The sequence below is a fragment of the Microtus oregoni genome, unplaced genomic scaffold, assembly GCF_018167655.1.
Source record: "Microtus oregoni isolate MIOR12 unplaced genomic scaffold, Mior012 000005F_ref0000423, whole genome shotgun sequence".
In the NCBI taxonomy this organism is placed as follows: domain Eukaryota; kingdom Metazoa; phylum Chordata; class Mammalia; order Rodentia; family Cricetidae; genus Microtus; species Microtus oregoni.
Window position 1 is genome coordinate 4,499,712 of NW_024543064.1, and position 22,112 is coordinate 4,521,823.

Here is a 22,112-nt window from a genome sequence, read left to right on the forward strand (position 1 = left end):
GCACACAACGTCCTCATTTTCTTGACAGGAACACAGAGATCCGGAAGGCGAGGCATCCCCATCATTTGGATTGCGACTGTCAAGACACCCAAGATAGCGCCACTATAGTGGGCTTCCTCTACCACAACACAGCCAAACAGCCCCCTTTCCCCAGCTACACCCACCTCCCCCAGCTACACCCACCTCATGCCCATCAATGAGCTCCCTCCAGCTGTCCTCCAGCCTCAGGCTTGAGTTATCTTCATCTTCATCCTCATCCTCTTCCTCCTCCTCCCAGGAGTCATGGTCAAAACGCAGCCTCCTGGGCATCCGGGGTAGCCCGAAGAGGCTGTAGGCATGCAGTTTGCCCTCCAGCTGTTCCATCTTGTCCACTTCCTGGAAGGAGACCCAGGGCCAGGGTTAGGGTCAGGGTCGGTTAGCTGCTCTGCCCTGAGCCCTTGGCGCCACATACCCGCCCAAAGGCACTGGTGCTGGGGCTGGAGCTGAAGAAACCGCTGAAGCGACTGGCTGCCCGGTTCTTCCAGCTCTCGCTGCTCCCACCGCCGGTGCCTCCACTGCTGCCAAGAGGCAGAGAACAGCTGGAAGGCGTGGAGGGCTCCTGCCCCGGGATGCTCGTCTCCCCCAGGAACTCAGACATGTTCTTGCGACGGCGGCCAGGGGCCTGGCCAGGGAGGAATGGTCAAGCGCAGCTCCCACTAGCCCCACAGCTCCACACTGGGGCTTCCGGAACACAAATCAACCACGCAGGCAGAAGTGTCTCTGCATCCTTGACCCAGGGTACCACCTCCCCTGAGACCAGATGTCCAGACACAGATTCACCCCAACTACTGCCCCAGGCCACCCAGCCATAAGCAGGGAACAGGTAGGAAGAAACTCAGGGTTACACACACACACACACACACACACACACACACTCTCTCTCTCTCTCTAAGAAGCCCCCACAAGCAAGAGCTTCAAAAGGTTCCATTGGTGCTGAAGAGATGGTTCAGCAGTTAAGAGCAAGAACAAAGAACACTGGCTGCTCTTGTGGAGGGCCTGGGTTTGGTTCCCATCACCTACACGGTATCTGGCAACTGTAATAACAGTTCCTGGGGATCTAATGCTCTATCACGGCCTCCAAGGACGCTGAATGTATGTGGCACACATACATACATAAGCAAAGCCCTCATACACATAAAGTAAAAGAAAAAAAATCCTAAAAAATTTAAATGCTCACCGGGCAGTGGTGGTGCACACCTTTAATCCCAGCACTTGGGAGGCAGAGGCAGGGAGATCTCTGTGAGTTTGAGGCCAGCCTGGCCTATGGAGTGAGCACCAGGACAGACGCCAAAGCTACACAGAGAAACCCTATCTTGAAAGAGAGAGAGAGAGAGAGAGAGAGAGAGAGAGAGAGAGGAGAGAGAGAATCTCTGAAAGAGCCAGGAGTGGTGGTACATGCCTTTAATCTCCTGGGAGGCAGAGCCAGTGTGATCTCTGTGAGTTTGAAGTCAGCCTCCACTATATAATAAGTTCCAGGGACAGGCAAGGATACACAATGATACCCTGTCTCAAAAATAGATAGATAGATAGATAGATAGATAGATAGATAGATAGATAGATAGAGATAGACAGACAGACAGACATAGATAGAAAGATAGATGGATGGATGGATGGACAGACAGAACAACAGAAAAGAAAAGGGACAAAACCCACGAAACATTCATACCCAGTGGGTAACGTATTCTGACTTCCCAACACAAACATGCTGTTGGGAAACCTCATTCTTCCTGCCCTACAGATAACATACCCCACGTCCTCTGACTCCCTGGGCACTAGAACAGAGACAAAACCCACCATCTAGACCAGTTACATACAGAGAGAGACCCCTGTTCTCACAGCCAACCACACCTTGCAGAAATGGGACCCAAGCCCCAAGAGAGATGCCGAGGAGAGTCCAACATGACTCTTCCTTAGGAGGTTTCCTGCCCTACATCCGTCCCGACAGGCCCTCCTGCTCACCAAGATGTCCAGACTGTTCTCTCGGCGGTTCTGAGGGTCCACACGCTCCGATACAGGTGGCCCAGCTCCTGTGGGCCTCAGGATGGGCAGACTGAGGGACTTGGAGTCCTTCACTCCCAGTTCCACTTTGCCTTCATCTCCCGGCTTGGCTAGCATGGCATGTGGAAGCGCAAGATGCCCTCAGTGCCCAAGCACAGGAGGCACAGAGGCCCTAGTCCTCTTTCCCCTGAGGATTCCTGTCTAGGCCTCACTACCCTCCCTGGAAGCCCCACCCTGCCAACCCAGCAAAGACACCTGTATGTTAATGAGTCTGTTCAGGAGCATGGCCAATGGGAACCTGAGCCCAGGAAAGACTCCACAGCTTGGAGGCCCCAACAAGCCCCAAACACCCCACCCAGCTAGCTGGCCCTGGAGCCTGCTGCTCTGCTCACCTTTGACCCTCAGGTAGTGTCCTCCAAACCGGTAGGCCTCAAATGTGAGGGACAGAGGTGTGTTGGACTGGTCCAGGTAGATATCCACTTTACCCAGTGCGATGCCTTTCCTTTCGAACACAGGCAGGAGCACCTCCCTGCCCCCAGGAAGAAATGCATGTTTTAAGGGAGCGATCATGTGACTCCCCAGCCCATCCACAGACACAGTTCCAGCCACCTCCCCAATAAAAACACAAAACGCAGCAGGCACAGCATCTCACACGCAGGTACAGACACCCGCCCCCAGGGCCTTACAGGTCCTCTTGGGCACACACGCAGGTATAGACACCCGCCCCCAGGGTCTTAGAGGTCCCTCTTGGGCACACACGCAGGTATAGACACCTGCCCCCAGGGTCTTAGAGGTCTCTCTTAGGCACACACGCAGGTACAGACACCCGCCCCCAGGGCCTTACAGGTCCTCTTGGGCACACACGCAGGTATAGACACCCGCCCCCAGGGACTTAGAGGTCTCTCTTAGGCACACACGCAGGTATAGACACCCGCCCCCAGGGACTTAGAGGTCTCTCTTGGGCACACATGCAGGTACAGACACCCGCCCTCAGGGACTTAGAGGTCTCTCTTAGGCACACACGCAGGTATAGACACCCGCCCCCAGGGACTTAGAGGTCTCTCTTGGGCACACACTCAGGTACAAACACCTGTCCCCAGGGCTTTACAGGTCCCTCTCGGGCACACATGGAGGTACAGACACCCGCCCCAGGGCCTTACAGGTCCCTCTCGGGCACAGCTGTACAGTCAGGATTAGAGTGCACAGGTGAGCCTCGTGACCGTGTCACATCCACATGGGTCTGCCCACAGGAAGGGTGTGCACATACATGGGAGTGCATAGACACACGTATACACACAGAGAGACGCAGGCAGGCAGATGCTTGCACACACACACACACGCGCACACACACACGCACGCGCGCCAGGAGCCTTGACAAAGGAACTCCATCTGTCCTACCCCCACTTCCTCCTCAGGCCCTACCCCAGTGACTTCTTCTTCATGGCTGGCACAATTTCTGTTTCAATGTCCACGTTGAGGTCAAATTTCAAAGTGAAACACTCCTTGCTTGGGTCCTGAGGGTACATGTATCTGTTAGCATCTCCACGGCCACCCCACTGCTTACCTGACACATCCTGTGGTCCAGATAAATCCCAACAGGGGCTCCCCGGTCCTACTCTTACTCCCAGAGTTCCACCGGCCCAAGGAGTTCCAACCCGCCCCCGCCCCCATCGCATCTGGGATATGCAGGCAGCTCTGAGCTCATCTAGACCCCCATCTCTGGCTGGAGTTCTCAGCAGGGAGACTAAACTCAGGGAAAGAAAAGGCCTGGAAGAGAAGGGGGTTTTCTGGGAGCATGGCCCTCCTGGCTCCTTACATCTGTGTGCCTCCTTCTTGCTTTCTTCTTGGAGATCTTTAGGCCGGTGCTCTTCCGGTCCCTGTAGGGAGGCAGATGTTGAGGTGCAGGTGGGTCCTTCCCAGTGTGGATGTAAGTGGGACTCTCCCACCCTTGATCACTAGGAAGTTAATTTGGATGCATTCTACCAGGCTGCCTCTGTGGGACTGTCTGCCCTCTGGTGGCCATCAAGGGAATCACACACAATGGTTAACTAGTCAGGATGAGCCAACCAGGCGTGTTGGCCTGAGCAAGGGTCGTTTCCTCTAGAACAAGGCAAGGCAGGGGTGCAGAGGGATCAACCATCATCTCTGGAGAAGGACACTGAAGTGTGTGGTCCCTGGTCTCACTCCTATGGTGATGCTTTGTTCACAGACCACACCTACCCTCTTCCATCCACACAGTCCTCCTCTTCCTCCAGATCTGCAGCAGGGCTAGTGCGTGGGGGACAGGAGCGGGTGGAGACATTCCGGGCCAGGACAGAACCTTTGAAGAAAGGGAGCAGGGGTTATAACCTGACCCCGCTCCCTCTATGGTCCATCCTTAACCCTGAAATCGGCCTCTTCCAAAGGCAGAGCCTGGAGCTCCCCAGCGGCTCAGGCCCTTCAGTTCTGCCAAGAATGGGATGTTCGTTATTATCTATTTCCCCAGACCCTGAAGGACCACAAGCCTTTGGATGACATACCAGTGATGCCCCACTCCAAATACAAACCCACCTGTAGCCTCAGTTACCTTTCTACAGCACGAGGATAAGAAAGCCATGCCTCTGGAGGCTGTCTCCGACAGGGACCAAATCCATAGATCTTCCTTTTAGGCCTCCCCTCCCCCCTCTACCACAATCACACCTGAAGTCCCAGGAGCCCTGGAGGAGTGGAGAGTCCCTTTGTGTCTCTAACCAGCTGGGAAAGGTGACAGTCAGACTGGGTGTCTTCCAGAGCCAGTCTATTCAGCAGGTGAGTGTAAAACCCAGGATCCATCTTTGGAGGCCCCTCCCTTGTGCCCCTTGAACCTTGGTCCCTCCCTGAGGAGGGTCAAGGTAGCCCGCCAAAGCTTGACCCCTCCCCAGAAAGGTCAAAACCACTCCCCCAGGCTATTTAAGACTCCTCCCATTGGTAAAGTTGGCAGCTTTTCGGTTCCCCTCAGGGCCACCCGAGAGCTCAGGAGTCCAATTAAACCTGGATATCTTTTAATTTCATATGGTTTGATTTGGCTTGATTGGGATTATTTTGCGTCGGCAGACAGCTCGCATTAGAAAATATTCCTAACATCTTGGAGGTCCACGGGGTGAGGGCAACCTTTCCCGTGGCCCACAGCCACGTGTTGAAAGCACCCTTGTCCATCCGCACCCCCCCCCCCCAGATCTCTGTGCCAGGCTACAGCGGCTGTGTCTTGGTGAGTCCTTTTTTTTTGTCCATGCTATAGGGTTTTGGGGAACCCATTAATGTTTACTTTTGTCGATTATCCGACTTTTGTGGAAGACGCGGGTCATATCCAGAGCGTGACCCAAGCGGTGGAAGCTGACTGAAAGCTGAGGTGGATTTTGTTTGTTTTAGGGATGCCTGGCATTCAATTTTAACAGCCCCGTTCTGGTCTAAGAGCTTTTTTTTTTTTTTAAGTATTTTTTTAAAGTTTTTCGAGACAGGGTTTCTCTGTAGCTTTCAAGCCTGTTCTGGAACTAGCCCTTGTAGACCAGGCTGGCCTCGAACTCACCTGCCTCTGCCTCCTGAGTGCTGGGATTAAAAGAGTGCACCACCTCCGCCCGGCCGCTGTATTAGTCTCAAGCCACACAATTGGGCATAGACTTTTAAAATGGGCGCTTACAATTCTAAGCCAGATCCGCTATCGCCCTGGGATGCCTCTTACAAAATCTTTTTTTTTTAATATTTATTTTGTAAAACATTCTGTCTGTGGTGCAGGCCAGAAGAGGGCACCAGACCTCATTACAGATGGTTGTGAGCCACCATGTGGTTGCTGGGAATTGAACTCAGGACCTTTGGAAGAGCAGGCAATGCTCTTAACCTCTGAGCCATCTCTCCAGCCCTCTTACAAAATCATTATAAATTGGGACTGTCTGATACAATCTGTCTCGAACGGCTAATTTCTCTATGCACTAAGATTTGGCCTCAATACTATCTTGACAATGAGACACATTGGCCACCAGAGGGAAACCTTGAGCTTACCGTCCTCCGGGACTTAGAAAATTTTTGTCGCCGCCGTGGGGACAAGTGGACAGAACTCTCCAGTGTCTGGGCTCTGCGTTCTCGCCCCTCCCTCAGTAGCCAGTGTCTTGCGGCGCCTCCAAATTGCCGGTCATCTGGGAATTGAGACCCTGACAATTCCAGCTGGACCATGCAACCAGAGGCACTGGCACCTCCCCCGCTTGAACCCTCACTACCCACCCCCCTCCTGAGGAGCTACATTCTCCACATTCCTTTCCTACCCTGCCCTCACCTACTCCCTCACTAGCTAAACGGAAGTTCAAGATCAACTGTCCCCTTACCCACCAACCTCCCTCCAGCCCCCTCCTCAGCATCTCCCAACCCTTGGACCCCCTATGCGCACTGGGCTAGCCCCGCCCATCCCTCCCCTGTCTCCTCCCATACCAGGTCACCAAAATTCTGCCCATATTCCATTTTCTCTTCCAGATATCTCTCAGATGGAAAAGCGGCTGGGTTCCTTTTCTGCTAATCCTTCTGCTTATATTAAAGAGTTTTGTTATCTGTGCCAGGCCTACGATCTAACCTGGCATGGCTACTGTGTCATCCAAGCTTCTACTCTCACTCCTGAAGAGCCAAGTAGGATTCAGTCAGCAGCTAGACAGTATGCAGACCAGACTCATCTGGCAGACAGTACAGTTCCTGTGGGGGAAGTGGCTGTGCCAGCCACAGAATCACACTGTGACTACCAACCTGGTCAAAGCAGCCAACAGAGGCAGGGCATCATGGTTTGTTGCCTCCTTCAGGGTATGGAAATGGACTCAAATCGGTTACAAGAGACCATGGTCCAATATACCAGGCTAGATCCAGCCTCCCCAGCGGGAGCCACGGTCCTAGCTACCCATTTCATTTCTCAGTCAGCACCAGATATAGGAGAAAGTTAAGAAAGGTTGAGGAGGGTCCCCAAACCCCTATACAGGAGTTGGTGAAAATGGCCTTTAAAGTTTTTAATGCCCACGAAGAAGTAACTGAGTCTCTCCGACACACAGGCAGCAACCCTGCAGGCTCAAGCCTTAGCAGCTGCCCTAAGGCCACTGGAAGAGGGACAAGGGAAGTCAACTATGAGGCTTCATCCTGGTGGAACCAGCCTAAGTCAACCTCACCCGCGGGCTGCTTCAAATGTGGCCTAAATGGACCTCCTATGAGGCCATGCTCTATCTTCCAGCAACCTGGACAGTGGAAATCAATGCCCTCATGCGGGCTCGTCCTCTATGCCACGCCACGGAGGTCCAGGCTCACCAACATCAGCAAGTGAGACTGTGCCAGCCTTTAAACTTCTTAGCCTTGTAGAGGATTGATGCAACCCAGACTTGGTAATTCCCGTAACCCTATCTGAGCCTAGGGTAAAGCTGCAGGTAGCGGGTAAGTCCGTTAGCTTTCTTTTGGACACGGGACCTACCTATTCTGTTTTAACATCTCACTGGGGCCTTATGTTCCCCTCATCAATTTCGGTTATGGGGGTAGACGGGACCCATTCCTCCCCACTTAAAACGTTGCCACTGCCCTCAGGAAACCCCAGGCAGCGTCTGCAGTAGTCACTTCCACTGACACAGTCCAAGAGACCCGCCTGCCAATGGGAACCTCCTCACAAATGGTTAAATTAATTGCCTTGACTAGGGCACTCCAGATAGCCAAGGGCCAACGGGCTAATATCTACACTGCCTCTAAATATGCCTTCTTAATAACCCATACCCATTCTGCACTCTGGATGGAAAGGGGCTTCGTTACTACCAATGGCACTCCCATAGTTAACGGACCCCTTATAGCCAACCTTTTGGAGGCCCTCCAGGTCCCTGCAAAAGTAGCCATTATTCACTGTAGGGACACCAGTCCTCCAAGGACCCAGTGGCCTTAGGCAATCAGTGGCCCGGGGGCTTCCAGCTCCTCAGATTCCACAGAACATTTTGTTCTTAACTCCCTCCTATCAGCCCTGTTACCAACCAGAAGAGGAACGAGCTCATAAAAAGGGGGGCACAGAAACAAAGGATGGGTGGCTCTTTTTAAATAACCGTTGCATCCTTCCTCAAGACCAGGCATTGTCAATCATTTCAGACATCCACCAGACCTTACACATGGGCCCTAAAGCTTTGTTCTGCTTCTTGGAGTTTGACCCCACCCATCTCTGACATCGTATTTCACAGGTTCACTCCTGCCAGACCAACCCACAGTGGGCTCTCCACATACGTCAGTCTCTACACCAGCTTCGTGGACACCGACCAGGTGAATATTGGCAGGTTGATTTCACCCATATGCCTACTCATAAAAAACTCCGTATCTGGGGCTGGAGAGATGGCTCAGTGGTTAGGAGCATTGCCTGCTCTTCCAAAGGTCCTGAGTTCAATTCCCAGCAACCACATGGTGGCTCACAACCATCTGTAAAGAGGTCTGGCGCCCTCTTCTGGCCTTCAGGCATACAGACAGAATATTGTATACATAATAAATAAATAAATATTTAAAAAAAAAAACTCCGTACACTTTTACAGGATGGATAGAAGCGCTTCCGGCCTCCAGGGAAACGGCAGATGTGGTGGCTCAGGTACTCCTGGACCACATCATTCCTGGGACGATCCCACGGACCATCCAGACTGGTGATGGGCCAGCCTTCACTTCCAGGGATGTGGAGCTCATGTCAGAAGCTCTCAACATCTCCTGGAAATGCCACACCCCCTACCATCCACAATCCTCGGGAAAGGTCAAGAGGGCCAATGGGCTCATCAAACAACAGCTAATCAAGCTCTCCATAGAACTCAGGTTATCTTGGCCCTCCCTTCTCCCCATTGCCCTTACTCACCTCAGGGCCACGTTCCCCTAGGGCCTGAGCCCTTTTGAGCTGCTTTATGGAAGGCCCTTTCTCCTTAACCATCACCTCCCAGTCCAAACTCCTCCACTGGCGGGGTACCTACCCTACCTCTCCCTTTTAAGGTCCCTTCTCCGTTCACACGCTGACAGTTGTCTCCCTGCCACCACACCAATGGACCCTAATGTCCCTAAACCTGCCCCGTTCTCCCCAGAGGACAAGAGTGCTCCTCAAACAATTAACTCCTAGGTCTCTCGAACCTCGATGGACAGGGCCTCACACAGTAATCCTCACCACCCCCTCAGCTGCCAAGCTCTTGGGACACCCATGCTGGTATCAACTCTCTAGGCTCAAGTGGGCACCTACTCAGGACACTTGGTCTGTCCAGCAGTTAGGACCTTCCACCCTCCGGTGGATGCCACAATGAAGGGCCTACCTGCTCCTCATCCTGGCACACTCATCTTTGGTGATGCAAACAAGAAAGGTAATAACAATTTTTTTTCTCGTAGACACCTGCCTTCTTATCTCCTTCAAGAAGCAGATGCCTGGGATGCATCTCCAGGATGACAGTGTACAGGATGCCTTTCCAGCCACACCTCTCGCTGTGTGGACCCACCAACACCCAGCTCTCCCCACCCACACGTCTCCCGTGCCCGCAGGAAGTAGCCAGACTTGAGTCAACGCCCCTTTTCCAAAGAGAGCCTAAACGTTGGTCATAAGTATCACCTCAGCTTCCTATCACCCCTTATACAAACAGTCTGGTATGTAAATCCCAGTCTCTGGCCTCCATCTTTGGAGGCCCTACCCCTGTGCCCCTTGAACCTTGACCCCTCCCCAGGAAAGGTCAAGACCACTTCCCCATGGCTATTTAAACTGCTTCCCCAAAAGAAAAAATATGTGGTCCTGCCCCCCCGCCCCTCCCCCTTGTGGTCGTGTTGACAGCTTTCCGGTTCCCCTTGGGCCACCTGAGGGCACAGGAGTCCAATTAAACCTGGGTATCTTTTAATTTGGTTTGATTGGGATTTTGTGTCGGCAAAGAGCTCGCGTTAGAAAATATTCTTAACAGAGAGGTTTCTGATTCCCTTCCCCAAGTTCTTTCCAACCACAGTGGCCACCAACCTGCTCTCCTAGGCCAGTGGCCTGGTATGGAGAGTTCGCCCAGAAGCTGCTGGCCTCAAAGATGGGCAGAATGAGGAAGAAAGGGAGCTCCTGTGCTGACCCTGGCCAGCGGCAGGGACAGCTGCAGGAGGTAAGGAGATTTATCTGTAAATTTGTATTTCGTTCTTGTGTTCTTCACGTGGCCCTCCCTACCAGGGTTCCAATAGCTAACCAAGCACCACTTCCACCAAGCGAGGGAATTCTGAGCTGCCCTGACTTCTAGAGGCCAGGTCTGCTCTCGGGCTTACCTTGCGGGGGCAGGTCAAAGCGAACATGTCCATCATAGTGCATGGCGCTGTGGAACTTGCTGTCACAGGCCTCACACAGGTTGAGGGGCCCCCGGCGGTGTAGCTGCTGGCAATCAGCATGGTGGCATACCTGTGGGTGAAAGGTACAGTCAGAATGCGCTCCAGAGAGACACACCAACACTCAGACCACTGCTGTGGTCGTCCACCATCTTCTCCATGAGAGGCCCTCTGCTCCCCTTAGCCGAGTCATCTGGACAGCCTTCCCCGGGCACCCACTGCCTGTTTCCAAGGAATGAGCGAAAAACAAGCCCTGCTCCTGAGACTTCAAAGGATCAACGGTGGGGCAGGGGCTACCGGACCTTTCTGGCAGGAAGAGCCCTCGGAAAGATGCTTGAGACTTCTTCAGTCAGTATCAGAACACCTTAAGCTGTGATTAGCATCAAAGTCTGGCTGCTTGGACCCTCGGCTCTTGGCTCTGCGGTCTGCCTGAGTCTCGAATAGTAGATTCCACCCAGATTGCTACAGACACGCGGAGCTCCCGAGGAGTCCAAAGCAGGTGCTGTGGCTCACACGCGCATGCCCACACACACACACCGGCCTGGAGACTAGATTTGTATCTATCATATTTATCTATATTTATCTCTTCCTCCCCCTTCCTAGAGACCTGTCGGCTTTGTAACCTTCTAACTGCCCAAGGCCTAGGAAATGGCCTGGCCCCAATGCAGACCCGCTTCGCCTCCTGCTTTTCCACAAAAATTTTTAAAAATATCAAAAAAACAAAACAAAAACCAGAAGCTAGCAAGAAGCCCACAGCCTCCAACCATGTCCACACCCAGGGCAATCGGGTCTTCCTATGATTGGCCCTGATCCAATCTGCTGCCAGCTCCTCCTCCCAGATCTGCCCTCACACTTTCACCCCAGACCTCCCATTTCCTGAATGGTCAGGTTTCCCTCCCTCAGCACAGGGCAGGCTACCCCTCCGCCTTAGAGACAGTCCTGGGCACACATCTGCTCACCTCACCCTTTCAGGGAAAGCCGCACAGGATCCGTCTTCACGGCTTAAATGCAATTCTCCACTCTCCCTGCCTTGGCCTTGTGACAGATCTGGGTTATCAGAGGTTTCTCGTTTTGAGATGGTGGGAGTACTAGATAGGGCCTCGCTCTATAGTTCAGGCAGGCCTCAAATTCAAAGCAATCCTCCTGCCTCAGCCTCCCTAGTGCTGGTATTACAGGCGTGAGCCACGGTGCCTGGCTCTCCCCCAGTTTTCATCTTAAAATAGTTCAAGCCCACAGAGAGTTCTAAGAATAGTTCAGCCGGGGGCTGGAGAGATGGCTCAGTGGTTAAGAGCATTGCCTGCTCTTCCAAAGGTCCTGAGTTCAATTCCCAGCAACCACATGGTGGCTCACAACCATCTGTAAAGAGGTCTGGTGCCCTCTTCTGGCCTTCAGGCATACAGACAGAATATTGTATACATAATAAATAAATAAATAAATATTTAAAAAAAAAAAAAAGAATAGTTCAGCCTTCTGGATTCTGAGACTATCTGCCTCCTCTCATCCTTTGTGTCTCTGGTGCAGAAATCCCACACGGCCCTGAGTACCAAGAGCCCAGTAAGTCCTCAACCATGAAGCATTCCTCTCTACTCTCTTCTCGGCCTCACCAAGCTGCAAGAACCTGTGATCCTCCTCCTGACGCTGCCCTACAGGACCTAGGATGACAGGCCTGTACCACCAGTCCTAGCTGATGTCCTTTTCTTTTCTTTCTTTTTTTTTTTTTTTCAAGACAAGACAGGGTTCCTCTGTGTAACAGTTCTGGCTGTTCTGAAACTCACTCCATAGACCAGACTGTCCTCGAACTCAAGAGATCTGCCTGCCTGCTGGGATTAAAGGTGTGCGTGTGTGTGTGTGTGTGTGTGTGTGTGTGTGCACGCGCGCGCGCAGATCAGGAAAGAACCTTTAGGAAGAAATTCTCGAGGGTGGTAATGGCACATGCCTTAAATCCCAGTACTCAAGAGGCAGAGTCAGATGGATTTCTGAGTTCAAGGCCAGCCTGGTCTACAGAGCTAGTTCCAGGACAGCTAGTACTGTTACACAGGGAAACCCTGTCTCAAAAAACAAACAAAACAACAAAAAAAGAATTCTCTACCTTGCACTGTGGGTTTCAGGGAACACAGGGAAACCCTGTCTCAAAAAACTAACAAAACAACCAAAAAAGAATTCTCTACCCTTCACTGTGGGTTTCAGGGATTGCGAAGGGTCATGAGCCTCTCCCAGCAAGCACTCTTACCTTCTGGGTCATCTGGTACACCAGCTCCCCTTTCTTGTTTATGTATAGATTTATTGACTTAGAAACAGGTTATTTCCTGCAATGCCCAGGCTGGGTACAAATGATCCCCCTGCCTCAGCCTTCCAAATAGCTGGGACTTGTGCCGGCAAGATTTTCCTCAAAACCCCACACAATGTCCAAACCTTGACAGAGTCCAACTATTGTCCTCTGTGCTCACACGTCCTCTCCCAACAGGATCAAGGCCTTCGCAAACCCTCCCACCCTGAACCCGACTGGAAATCTAGGCTCACACAAGAATCTTCATTTGCTTCTCTTTTTTTACTCATAACATTGACTCTCTGGAGGTGTCTGAATGTTTGCCAGGACAGAACATCACTGATTCTTTTCATCAGAACACTGGATATAGAGATCACTTGGGGAATCTCCCTAAAGCCCCTTTCCTCCTTACAGTGTGTGTGTGTGTGTGTGTCGTGCACACACATGGAGGCCAGGAAAGTGAGTGAGTGTGAGTGTGAGGGGGCGGGGAGAGTGGGAGTGTAGAAGAGTTTCAGGTTGGTGGTTTCAAGCCACCCAGCGTGCGTGCTAGGCACTGAACCAGGTCTCTCCGAAGAGCAGCCAGTGCTCCTAACCGCCACCTCGCCCTCTACCTGCTCCTGGTAGTTAGCAAAGAGTTAATGGCTCACACTGAATCTGCCATCATCTCCGGTCACCTCAAGGGTGACCACAAACACTGATGGTTTGTGCCTGAATCAATCACTCCTGCCGTGGTGCAGGCTACAGGGATTTCCCTTTTCTTTGTCCTGGGCAGGAAAGGGAGGGATAAGAGGCTCTCGTGTACCCCAGCTGGCCTGCAACTTACTACGTAGGTGAGAACGACCCTGCTGTTTCCCTTTTTGTTTTTATAGGTTCATTTTATGTCATGCATGTGAGTGTTTTGCCTGCTTGCATGTGTAACATGTGTACCGTGAGCATGCAGTTTCCACAGAGACCAGAAGAGGGCGCCAGGTCCCTTGGAAATGGAGTTGCAGGTGTGCTTGTAAGCCACTACTTGAGGGGCTAGGAAGGACTCAAACTTGTGTCCTTTGGAAGAGTAGCCAGTGCTTTTAATAGCTGAGCCTTCATGCTGATGCCCTGATGGTATCTCAGAAAAATGGAATCCTAGCCTGCTAACTCCCCAGCCCCTAGCTGGTTGGCTGTCCATGGGTGGTCAGAGGGACTCACAGCATATCCACTCAGAACCCTCAGTGACTCTTCCTCACTCTGAGTAAGAACAGAAAGTCCCCAACAGAGCCTGTGATGCTAATGTTCCTCCCTTTACCTTGTCTCCAGCCTGGCAACCCTGCTCCCTTCCTCTCCTGAATATTCCACCCTGGTGCCGCCACACAGTGAGCCCCACAAGGACTCGTATTTTAGTCTACCCGACTCAAAAGCCTATCTCCAGGCCTAGACACACCCAGGCTGTCAGCTTTTGTGGCAAGTGCCTTTCCCCCACAGGGCCATCTTGCCAGCTCAGTACTTGTATGGTTTATTAGTTAGATGCTGGAGGGTGTTTGGTTGAGAGTACCTGAACAGAGACGTCCAAGATGACAGACAGACGGAAAATGGCTGAGACAGCGGAGGAAGGGACGGAAGTGGGGAGTGGCAGGGAAGTAGGGGAAAGTCAGAGCTCCTTTCCAGGGGCTGCGTTCAAGTCTTCTCTGTCATTTCCTCTCAACCTCCTTTATACAGGTAAAGCTCAGAAGACAAACTGCCAAAGGTTGCACACCCAGCAGAGCCAGGGCTTGAAGCCAGGGTGTGGAACGCCAGACCACAGATTAGCCTCTTTCCTGCCACTGCCAGGTACCAGACAATGGAGAAATAAATGGGAGGGGGAGGTGGACCCGAGTTAGCCTTGAGGGAGGGTGGCTCCCAGGAAGAAACCAATCTGAGTGTGAGGCTTGGTGTTCGGGCTCTTGTGTCTCTCCTCTCCCCCAGAAAGGACCGTCGGCAGGCGGCCCACTTGCCCCAGGGGAGATGACAGGAACTGAGTCCTGTGCATTGGCAGCAATGGACATTATGATGACCCAGATTCCGGACAGCGGGTAGCCAGTTCCAGTTCCTGTGTTAATCCACTGCTAATGAAGGCAGGAAAACACGTACCTGCCTACAGCCACAAATCCCAGGGAAGGCAGAGAACAGCCTGGCTTTGTTTAGTTAGGGGCCTCCCAGCTTCAAGAGCCTCCTCCTGACAGTGATCTGGGGGGGAGACACCTGCTCCCCTTCAATCTTTGTCAGGCACTGCCAGGCTTCTGGCTCTAGCCCCGCTGCTGACTAGGATAACTTCAGCCTATACACCAGCTAAGCCTGGTTCTGGCTCAGTGTGGCAGACAGTAAGCACTGCTCTAAGTCGTGTGTTCAGGAGAAGGGTTCCCAATTAGGGGCCAGGATTCTGTTTTTAAATTAAGTCAATATCAAGACAGCAGATTCGGGCAGGACGAGGTGGCTCAGGCCTTTATGCCCAACACTCTGGACACAGAGTCTGGGAGATCTCTGAGTTCAAAACCAGTCTGCTATTCATAGTGATTCCAGAACAACCAGAGATACCCAGTGAGACTCTGTCTCAAAAGCGAAAGTGCAGGAGCAAGAGCGGATTTGTTCAGTGCCTTCTGGCTGATGCATCGGACATGGCAGCGATTGCTGCCTCCACCTCTCCTGGCCTATAGTGTAGGTTCAAGGGACCCACAGAGTCAGTTTGCAGGAACTGAACCTGAGTTTCCATACAAAGTAAGCAGGCTGTTCTGGAATAGCCAGAGAAAATCGCAGGCTCAGATCAGAGGTTGAGGCTGGGCCTGGCAAAGCCCTCTTGGGTAGCCTTCCCACTTCCTCATATCCCTCTTGCCAAGTAACAGAGTCTCCCAGCACTAACTAAAGTAGGCTCCTTCCTGGCGCTAGACTCTCTGATCTTTCTTCCTAGAATCCCCCGACTTCCTTACTGTCCTCCAAACCCACCTCCATATGAAACAGCACCCCACTCCACAGGAGAAAGTCAGCATGTCGGTAGGGAAGTTCCTCTGGAGACAGACACACACACACAGAGGACACAACCATCCCCCTTCCACCCCACTCCTAGGCCAGGGCACAGAGCTCGGAAAACAGGCTCTCTGCTCACACAGGGGCCGAGACTAAGGGCAGGAGAAGCAGGGCCTGAGTGGCAGAGGGTGTGGGACAGAGGAAGGAAGGGGGGAGGGGCGGCTTGGGCCCCACAGGTGTGTCCGGAGGCAGCAAACACAAAAGGCCCAGGGGTTGAGGGGCATCTCTGCCCACCAGCTTCTTAATCCCAAGGTGGGGACCCCCCTCTCAAGCCCCCACTCCCAGCTGTATACAGTTCACAGGTTCAGCCACCCTGGCCCTCTGGAGTGGGGGACAGAGAGGACCCAGTTAAGCGTACCCGCTAGTCTTTGGCCCACCCACGCCCCCCTACCTGGCTGTCGCTGCTGCGGGTGTGACCCCCGACCCAGGGGGACTGGGAGTCTGGGGAGGGCAGCTCGGAGCCCGGCCTGGTTGCTGCTCGGCGCCCGGAGACGCCGGGTCCTGTCCCCATGGTGGCTGGAGGAAGCGGCGGTCTGCACTGCGCTCAGGACAAAGCGCGCAGCCCCGCTTCCTGCCATTGTGCAGTCGCGCCTGGGAGGGGGTGGCTGGATCGGTGACACCCCGCGGAACCCCAGCCACTCCCAGGCAGAGCCACTCAGCTTTGAGTACAGCTTGGAGACCCTGCCTCTGGGACTGAGCCCACCCCAGGGGCTCGAGACACAGCACAAGACGGGTGCAGCAGGTTTAAGGATCAAATCCCTTAGGATCCCGCCCTGGGCCAACTCTTTGCTGGGACTCTGGCATCTTGTTGCATCCTGTGTTGAGTCCCATGCCAGCTCCATGCAAGGTTCTAGGGGACCCACACCAGACACACCCACACATAAACCCCAAGCAAGAGCCTGGGGATCTCTGCTCCAGGGGCAGAGGTAGAGACTCCAAGGCAACACCTGACCTGGGAGAGAAGCGGGAGGTGGGAGGAGGGCTGGTGAGAAAGAGTGGAGGAGCTGGGCAATCTTCAGCTGTCCCCCGGGAGTTGGGCCAGGGAAAACCCTCAGCCAGGCAGGCTTTCGCGGGAGGTCACTGGTATTGCTAGGACGGGGCACTGACGCCAGAGGGCGCTCAACACAACATGACAAGCCGCCAGCTCTCCCCCCACCCCCATGGGGGTGGGACTGTCTCCACTCTGGTTAGCAAGGGTTTCTACACTCATTCCAAGGAAGGGGGGGGGGGGCACACTATTTTTTTGGTTGGTTGGTTTTGGTTTTTCAAGACAGGGTTGATCTGTGTAACAGTCCTGGATGTCTTGGAACGCGCTTTGTAAATCAATCTAGCCTCAAACTCAGAGATCCGCCTGCCTCTGCCTGGGTGCTGGGATTAAAGGCAAGCTCCAAAACCTCCCAGCTGAGGGGTGCGGATGACACCACTATTATCCCTTCCCGTTACCCAGGGGATAAAGCAGACTAAAAAAACAAGTGCAGAGTCATGGCTAAGCCCAGACTGGTTCATACAAGAACTCACTGGGTAGCTGAGAATGGCCTCGAGACAGGGTCTCCAGAAACTCCAGAAAGCTGCGATCACCACGGTGGGCGCTAATTTTTTTTGTTGTTGTTGCTGCTGTTGTTTCAATTTTGTTTTTAGAGACAGGGATTTCGAGTGCTGGGATTAAAAGCCCACGCCACCACCGCCTGGCCACGAGCGTTATTAATGGTTGTCAGTCGTCAACCTGACTACATCTGGAGTGAACTACAACCCAGAAACGGAGGACACACATGTGAGATGATGGTTTGCTTGGTTTGAAGGAGATGAATCCACCTCCAGTCCAGACCTTTGAGGCAGGAAGATACATCTTTGATCTGGGTCATACCTCCTGCTGGAAGCCCAAAGAAGGGCACGGAAGGAGGAAGTCTTTGCCTACTAGCAAGTCCATTCCTTTCCTGGCACTAAGACTCCTTCAGGATTCCAGAGTCTACCATAGACCGGCTGAGAAAGTCAGTCTTGTGAACTCCTGGACTTTCCAGTCACAGCCCGCCATGATTGGATCAGCTGGCGCATAGTGATTCTGTATATAGAAAGAGATTCATTCTATAAATTCCGCTATTCTAGAGACCCACACCTGGTTCCCCAATTCTGGGAACCGAGTGCTAGGCAAGCTTCTACTGATGGAACTATATCCAAGCCCTGCTTTGTTAACAGAGCATTGTTCAAAGACAGGATCTCACTCTTGTAGCCAGCCAAGGTTGGCCTTGAATTTGAGCCAATCCTCCTACCTCAACCTCTTTTATTTTATTTTATATTTTTATATGCACAGGTATGACGGTGTCAGATGCCCTGGAACTGGCGATACAGACAGCTGTGAGCTGCTATGTGGGTGCTGGGAATTGAACCCAGGTCCTCTGGAAGAACAGCCAGTGCTCTTAACTGCTAAGCCATCTCTCCAGCCCCCTACCTCAGCCTCTTAAGCGTTGGGATTATAGGAGTGAGCCACCATGCCTGGCTTAAACCCAGACCTTTGACTCAGGTTGTGGCATCGCTTCTGTGGGCACTCCTCAGTCCCCTCTGAGGAGCACATACTGCCACTGGCACATCTACCTCCTAGATAGCCCTTGCATCTGACACCGTGGAAGACGGCAGGAAGCAGGGACTTCTGAGATGGTTCTTAGGGCAGCAATTAAGCATTCACTTCAAGGGCTACCTTTATCCCCAAAGCCAGATCACTCACCATCTATGAGTAACTCCCCTGAAAACCAAAACAAAAAATCTCACCAGAAACTGATTGCCCTTATCTCCTAGGTGGTCCCATGTAGTCATCTGTCCTCTGGCCTTCTGGCTGACAGCCCTAGGGCTCCCCAAGCTCAGAGCCCTCACCCCTCCGTACAGAACTGTATGTGCTCTCAATTGGCACAGGGCCCCAACCCTACCTCCCCAAAGGACTCTCAAAAATAACGCCGTGGCCTCCTCCTTAGTCCCTAAGGTCAAATGAATCCCTTCTTAGCTTTCTTATAACATGACATTATTCTGCTTCCTTGTTCTCCGTCATTCTTTCCTGCAGAGGCCAGCGGCCTAGCTCTCTGGCTCACTCGGTGTCCTTGGCCTTCAGCACACAACCACAAGCAAGAGCAACAAACAAAGAAAAGCAAAGGAAGGGTCTTCAGCTAACGAAGAACTTGGGACAGAGAAGTTCTCAGGGAGGTTATCCCACCTGGGGCCAAGGGTCAACCAGAGCCTTCCCCACAGCTTAACTAAAAGGATTTCTCCCTCTTCCTGGAACCTATAGGTGACCTTGGGCCTGCTGGCCTCAGAAAGATGAGCTTCCATTCAAATTCTGGTGGTCCTCAGCCTGCCCCGTGGTCAGACAGCTGCTGCCTTCCACTGAGTCCTCCCAACTTCCTGTCCAGGAGTTTGAGCATCAAATCCCACTCAGACTGTGGAGACAGTGACTGTCCCCAACTTAACAGGAAGAAGTTAAGGCCCGAGAGGCAGCAGGTTCCCCAAGGAGTCGGCAAATGCACGTCTGTGCTTGGAACTGCTGCCCACAGCCCAGGCCCAGGGTGGGGCAGGGGCATAGCACAGGCTAAGTGGTGGTTTGGACAAGGTCTTGAAGACTACCTTCTTGAGAAGAAAGCAGAGCTCAAAGACAGCTTGGAGGGATCCCAATGGTATGGGGGTAACTAAGTCCCGGAAAGTAAAGATCACTGGAGCCAAGACATTTTACCTCAAGAGGACTTCCGAGTGACTGGGCTCTTGTCATTCTCTGTCTTGGCTATTCTAGCTTGTGGGGAGGGGGGGTGGAGGGCTGCTTAGGGGACCAGGAACTGCGGGGGGGGGGGGGTGGAGGGCTGCTTAGGGGACCAGGAACTGCTGCCCCTTGACCAGAACGTAGGGTCAAGTTAGTGACAGAGTGGGGGTGAGGGAAAGAGCCAAAGTTCCTGCCATGAAAGGGGAAAGGCCTCCCTCCTAACAGACTGCAAGGAGCTAAGGGGCAGACCTGAGGTCCTGGCCCTTGGCTCCCTGAGGAAGGGGGCCCCTTTCCAGACCAGCCTGGCTCCAGGGTGTGAGTCAGGGCTGCCTTGCTGAAACTGATACCCAGAAACCAGATGCAGAAGATGATAAATATTGGAGTCTCTGAGGCACCCCAAGCAGGCACTTTCCTCTCTAGGACACTTTCCCCAACCCCAGAAAGTCAGAGAATTCTGTGGCCATCGATGGTCCACACAGGGCCAGCCTGGAATAAGAGGAGTTCTGGATCCAGTAGGAACTATGGATCTGGGGCAGGACGCGGAGCCAGCTCGGTGCTCGGCACACAGCAGACGGCCCCAAAAACAGCAGCCGGGGTTCTTGTCTGAAAGACACACTTGCCCTAGGCTTCTCTAGCAGGGCTGGGCTCCCCTGAGAGATGGCCCAGGGCTCTACCCGCCACCTCAGATATCCAAGGGTGGAGCCTGCATGCGTGGGCAGGCCAGTCAGGGTGGGGTGGCTCTGCCAGGCCGCTCTGACTACAGGCGGTTCACGGGCCTCTTCCTTTCCCGAAGGCTGGGCCTCACCCTTTTGTCCTATGGGTCTCCAGTCCTGCTTGGAGGCAGAGCCTGACCTTAGACAGATGGCACAGGAGCAGAAGCCAGACTACAGCTCCCTCAGCACAGACCCCTTCCTTAGCCAAGGTCCCGGCTGGGCCGCGGTCTGTGAGTTTTACCCCCCTAAGGCAGCACCCGGATTCCAGGGACCTGCTTCACCAGTGGCGCTCCAGAGGATCATGGGGAAGGAATTCTTAGAGATTTTGTGCCCCACCTAGCCCTGCTCTCGCCCAGCGGCAGCAATCTTCTCACCGCGTGAAGGCAGCGCTGGCCGGCCACCACTAGAATGTGCCACAACAGCTGTTGTGTCCTAGTAGGCACTGGACCTTGATGTGGGACCCAGGAACAGTAAAAACCCAAGAGCAAGGTCACTGAGGAGGGTCACCCAAGGAAGGGGAAGCATTTGTAGGGCCTAGGGACCCTTAGACTTCTCTTTCCCTGTCTCCCACCAAGACTGGCAGATTGGTCTCATTCATTGGTTCATCAGGCAGCCTGAGGCACAGCCTCTTGCGACCCCTGCTGGCCCCCAGGGACCTTTTCATCTGAGACCAATCGGGATTCCCGCATGGGACAGGGTCATTCCCTACATCCCCACCCTCACTAGCCAGTGGCCCTCACCCCACGGTCAGACTCCTCATGGCGCAGGAGCAGTGTTTGAGCACATTCCCTCATTAAATAAGAAGAGAGGTGTCAACGGGAACCATAAGCAGGGAACTGCGGGCCTTGTGAGGCCCCCTAACCTGGACCACTGAGGGATGACACTGCCTCCTCCTTATAGCCCAGGCTTGAGCTACACACGTCAAACCCAGAGGTGCACAGAGCCCAGAGCAAGGAGAACAGCAGACACGGGCCCTGACTCACCCATCAGGCTGAGACATAAGGTGTCACAGCAAAATCCTGCTCACCAACCAGAGGGTGGCAGGAGGCCAAGCGGTGGCTCTGGGGGATAAGCTAGGATCCTGGATACCAGGAGTGAAGAGTGGGCTTCATGGCATATGACAGGCTGGCACTCCACCCATCTATAGCAGTCAGAGTCCCCGGTCCTTCACCTGGGTTTCAAGAGAGGACACAGGGAGAGGAGGGGCTGTGACAAGCTGTCCCGACAGGAGCAAGCAGGGGAGCAGGCTGAAGCACCCGCAGCCTGAGTCGATGAGGAAACGGCCTCAAATCAGACTGGCTTCTGGGTATCTGAACAGGGTGTCCCAGAGGTGTGCCTGCCTCTCTCTGGGTCCTTACAAAAAACATGCATTGATTTCTATTTGACGTGTAAGTATTTCATCTGCATGTACGTATGTGCACCACAGGTGTGCTTGGTGCCCACACAGGTCAGAAGAGGGTGTCAGATCCCTTGGAACGGGAGTTATAGACAGTTGTGAGCTGCCATTGGGGTGCTGGGAACTGGATCCAGGTTCTCTGCAAGAGAAGCCAGAGCTCTTAACCAATGAACCATCTCTCCAGTCACCTTACCCCCTTTTGGAGAGGATTTCATTGTATAACCCTAGCTGGCCTAGAACTCTCTATGTAGACTAGGCTAGCTTTGAACTCACGAGTTCTCCTTAGTATTCTGAATGCTAGGATTAAAGGCAAGCGACCACACCTGGTGTGTTGTTTTTATTTTTATGTGTGGGAATGTTTTGTCAGCATGTATATATGTGCACCAGGTGTGTGCCTGGTGCTGGAGAAGAGACTAGGGTGTTAGCCCCCATGTTGTGATCCACCATGTAATGCTGGCAATAGAACCCAGTCCTCTCCAAGAGCAGCCAGTGCTGTAACCCCTGAGCCATCTCTCCAGTCTCCCTCTCCTCTATGCTTTTTTATTTATTAAAGATTTATTTATTTTTATGTGCATTGATGTTTTGCCTGCATGTGTTTGTGTGAGGGTGCCAGATCTCCTG

General features: G+C 53.1%; 1 protein-coding gene across 11 annotated transcripts in view; it reads right to left on the minus strand.

Annotated features, from left to right (window-relative positions):
* The window catches only part of Plekhg5 (pleckstrin homology and RhoGEF domain containing G5), a 32,997-nt gene that overhangs the window by 5,934 nt on the left and 4,951 nt on the right, over window positions 1–22,112 (minus strand). For 9 of the 11 annotated variants that reach the window (XM_041651340.1, XM_041651343.1, XM_041651341.1 and 6 more), the window contains 8 exons: window positions 10,291–10,420; window positions 4,258–4,357; window positions 3,854–3,914; window positions 3,460–3,551; window positions 2,430–2,566; window positions 1,999–2,147; window positions 452–661; window positions 184–375 (listed from right to left, as the gene is read on the minus strand). In XM_041651340.1, the coding sequence (XP_041507274.1) occupies window positions 184–375; window positions 452–661; window positions 1,999–2,147; window positions 2,430–2,566; window positions 3,460–3,551; window positions 3,854–3,914; window positions 4,258–4,357; window positions 10,291–10,420 (1,071 nt within the window). Of the gene's footprint in view, window positions 1–183; window positions 376–451; window positions 662–1,998; window positions 2,148–2,429; window positions 2,567–3,459; window positions 3,552–3,853; window positions 3,915–4,257; window positions 4,358–10,290; window positions 10,421–16,037; window positions 16,167–22,112 lie in introns of those variants that run through there. The other 2 variants (XM_041651347.1, XM_041651348.1) reach the window with 1 other exon arrangement.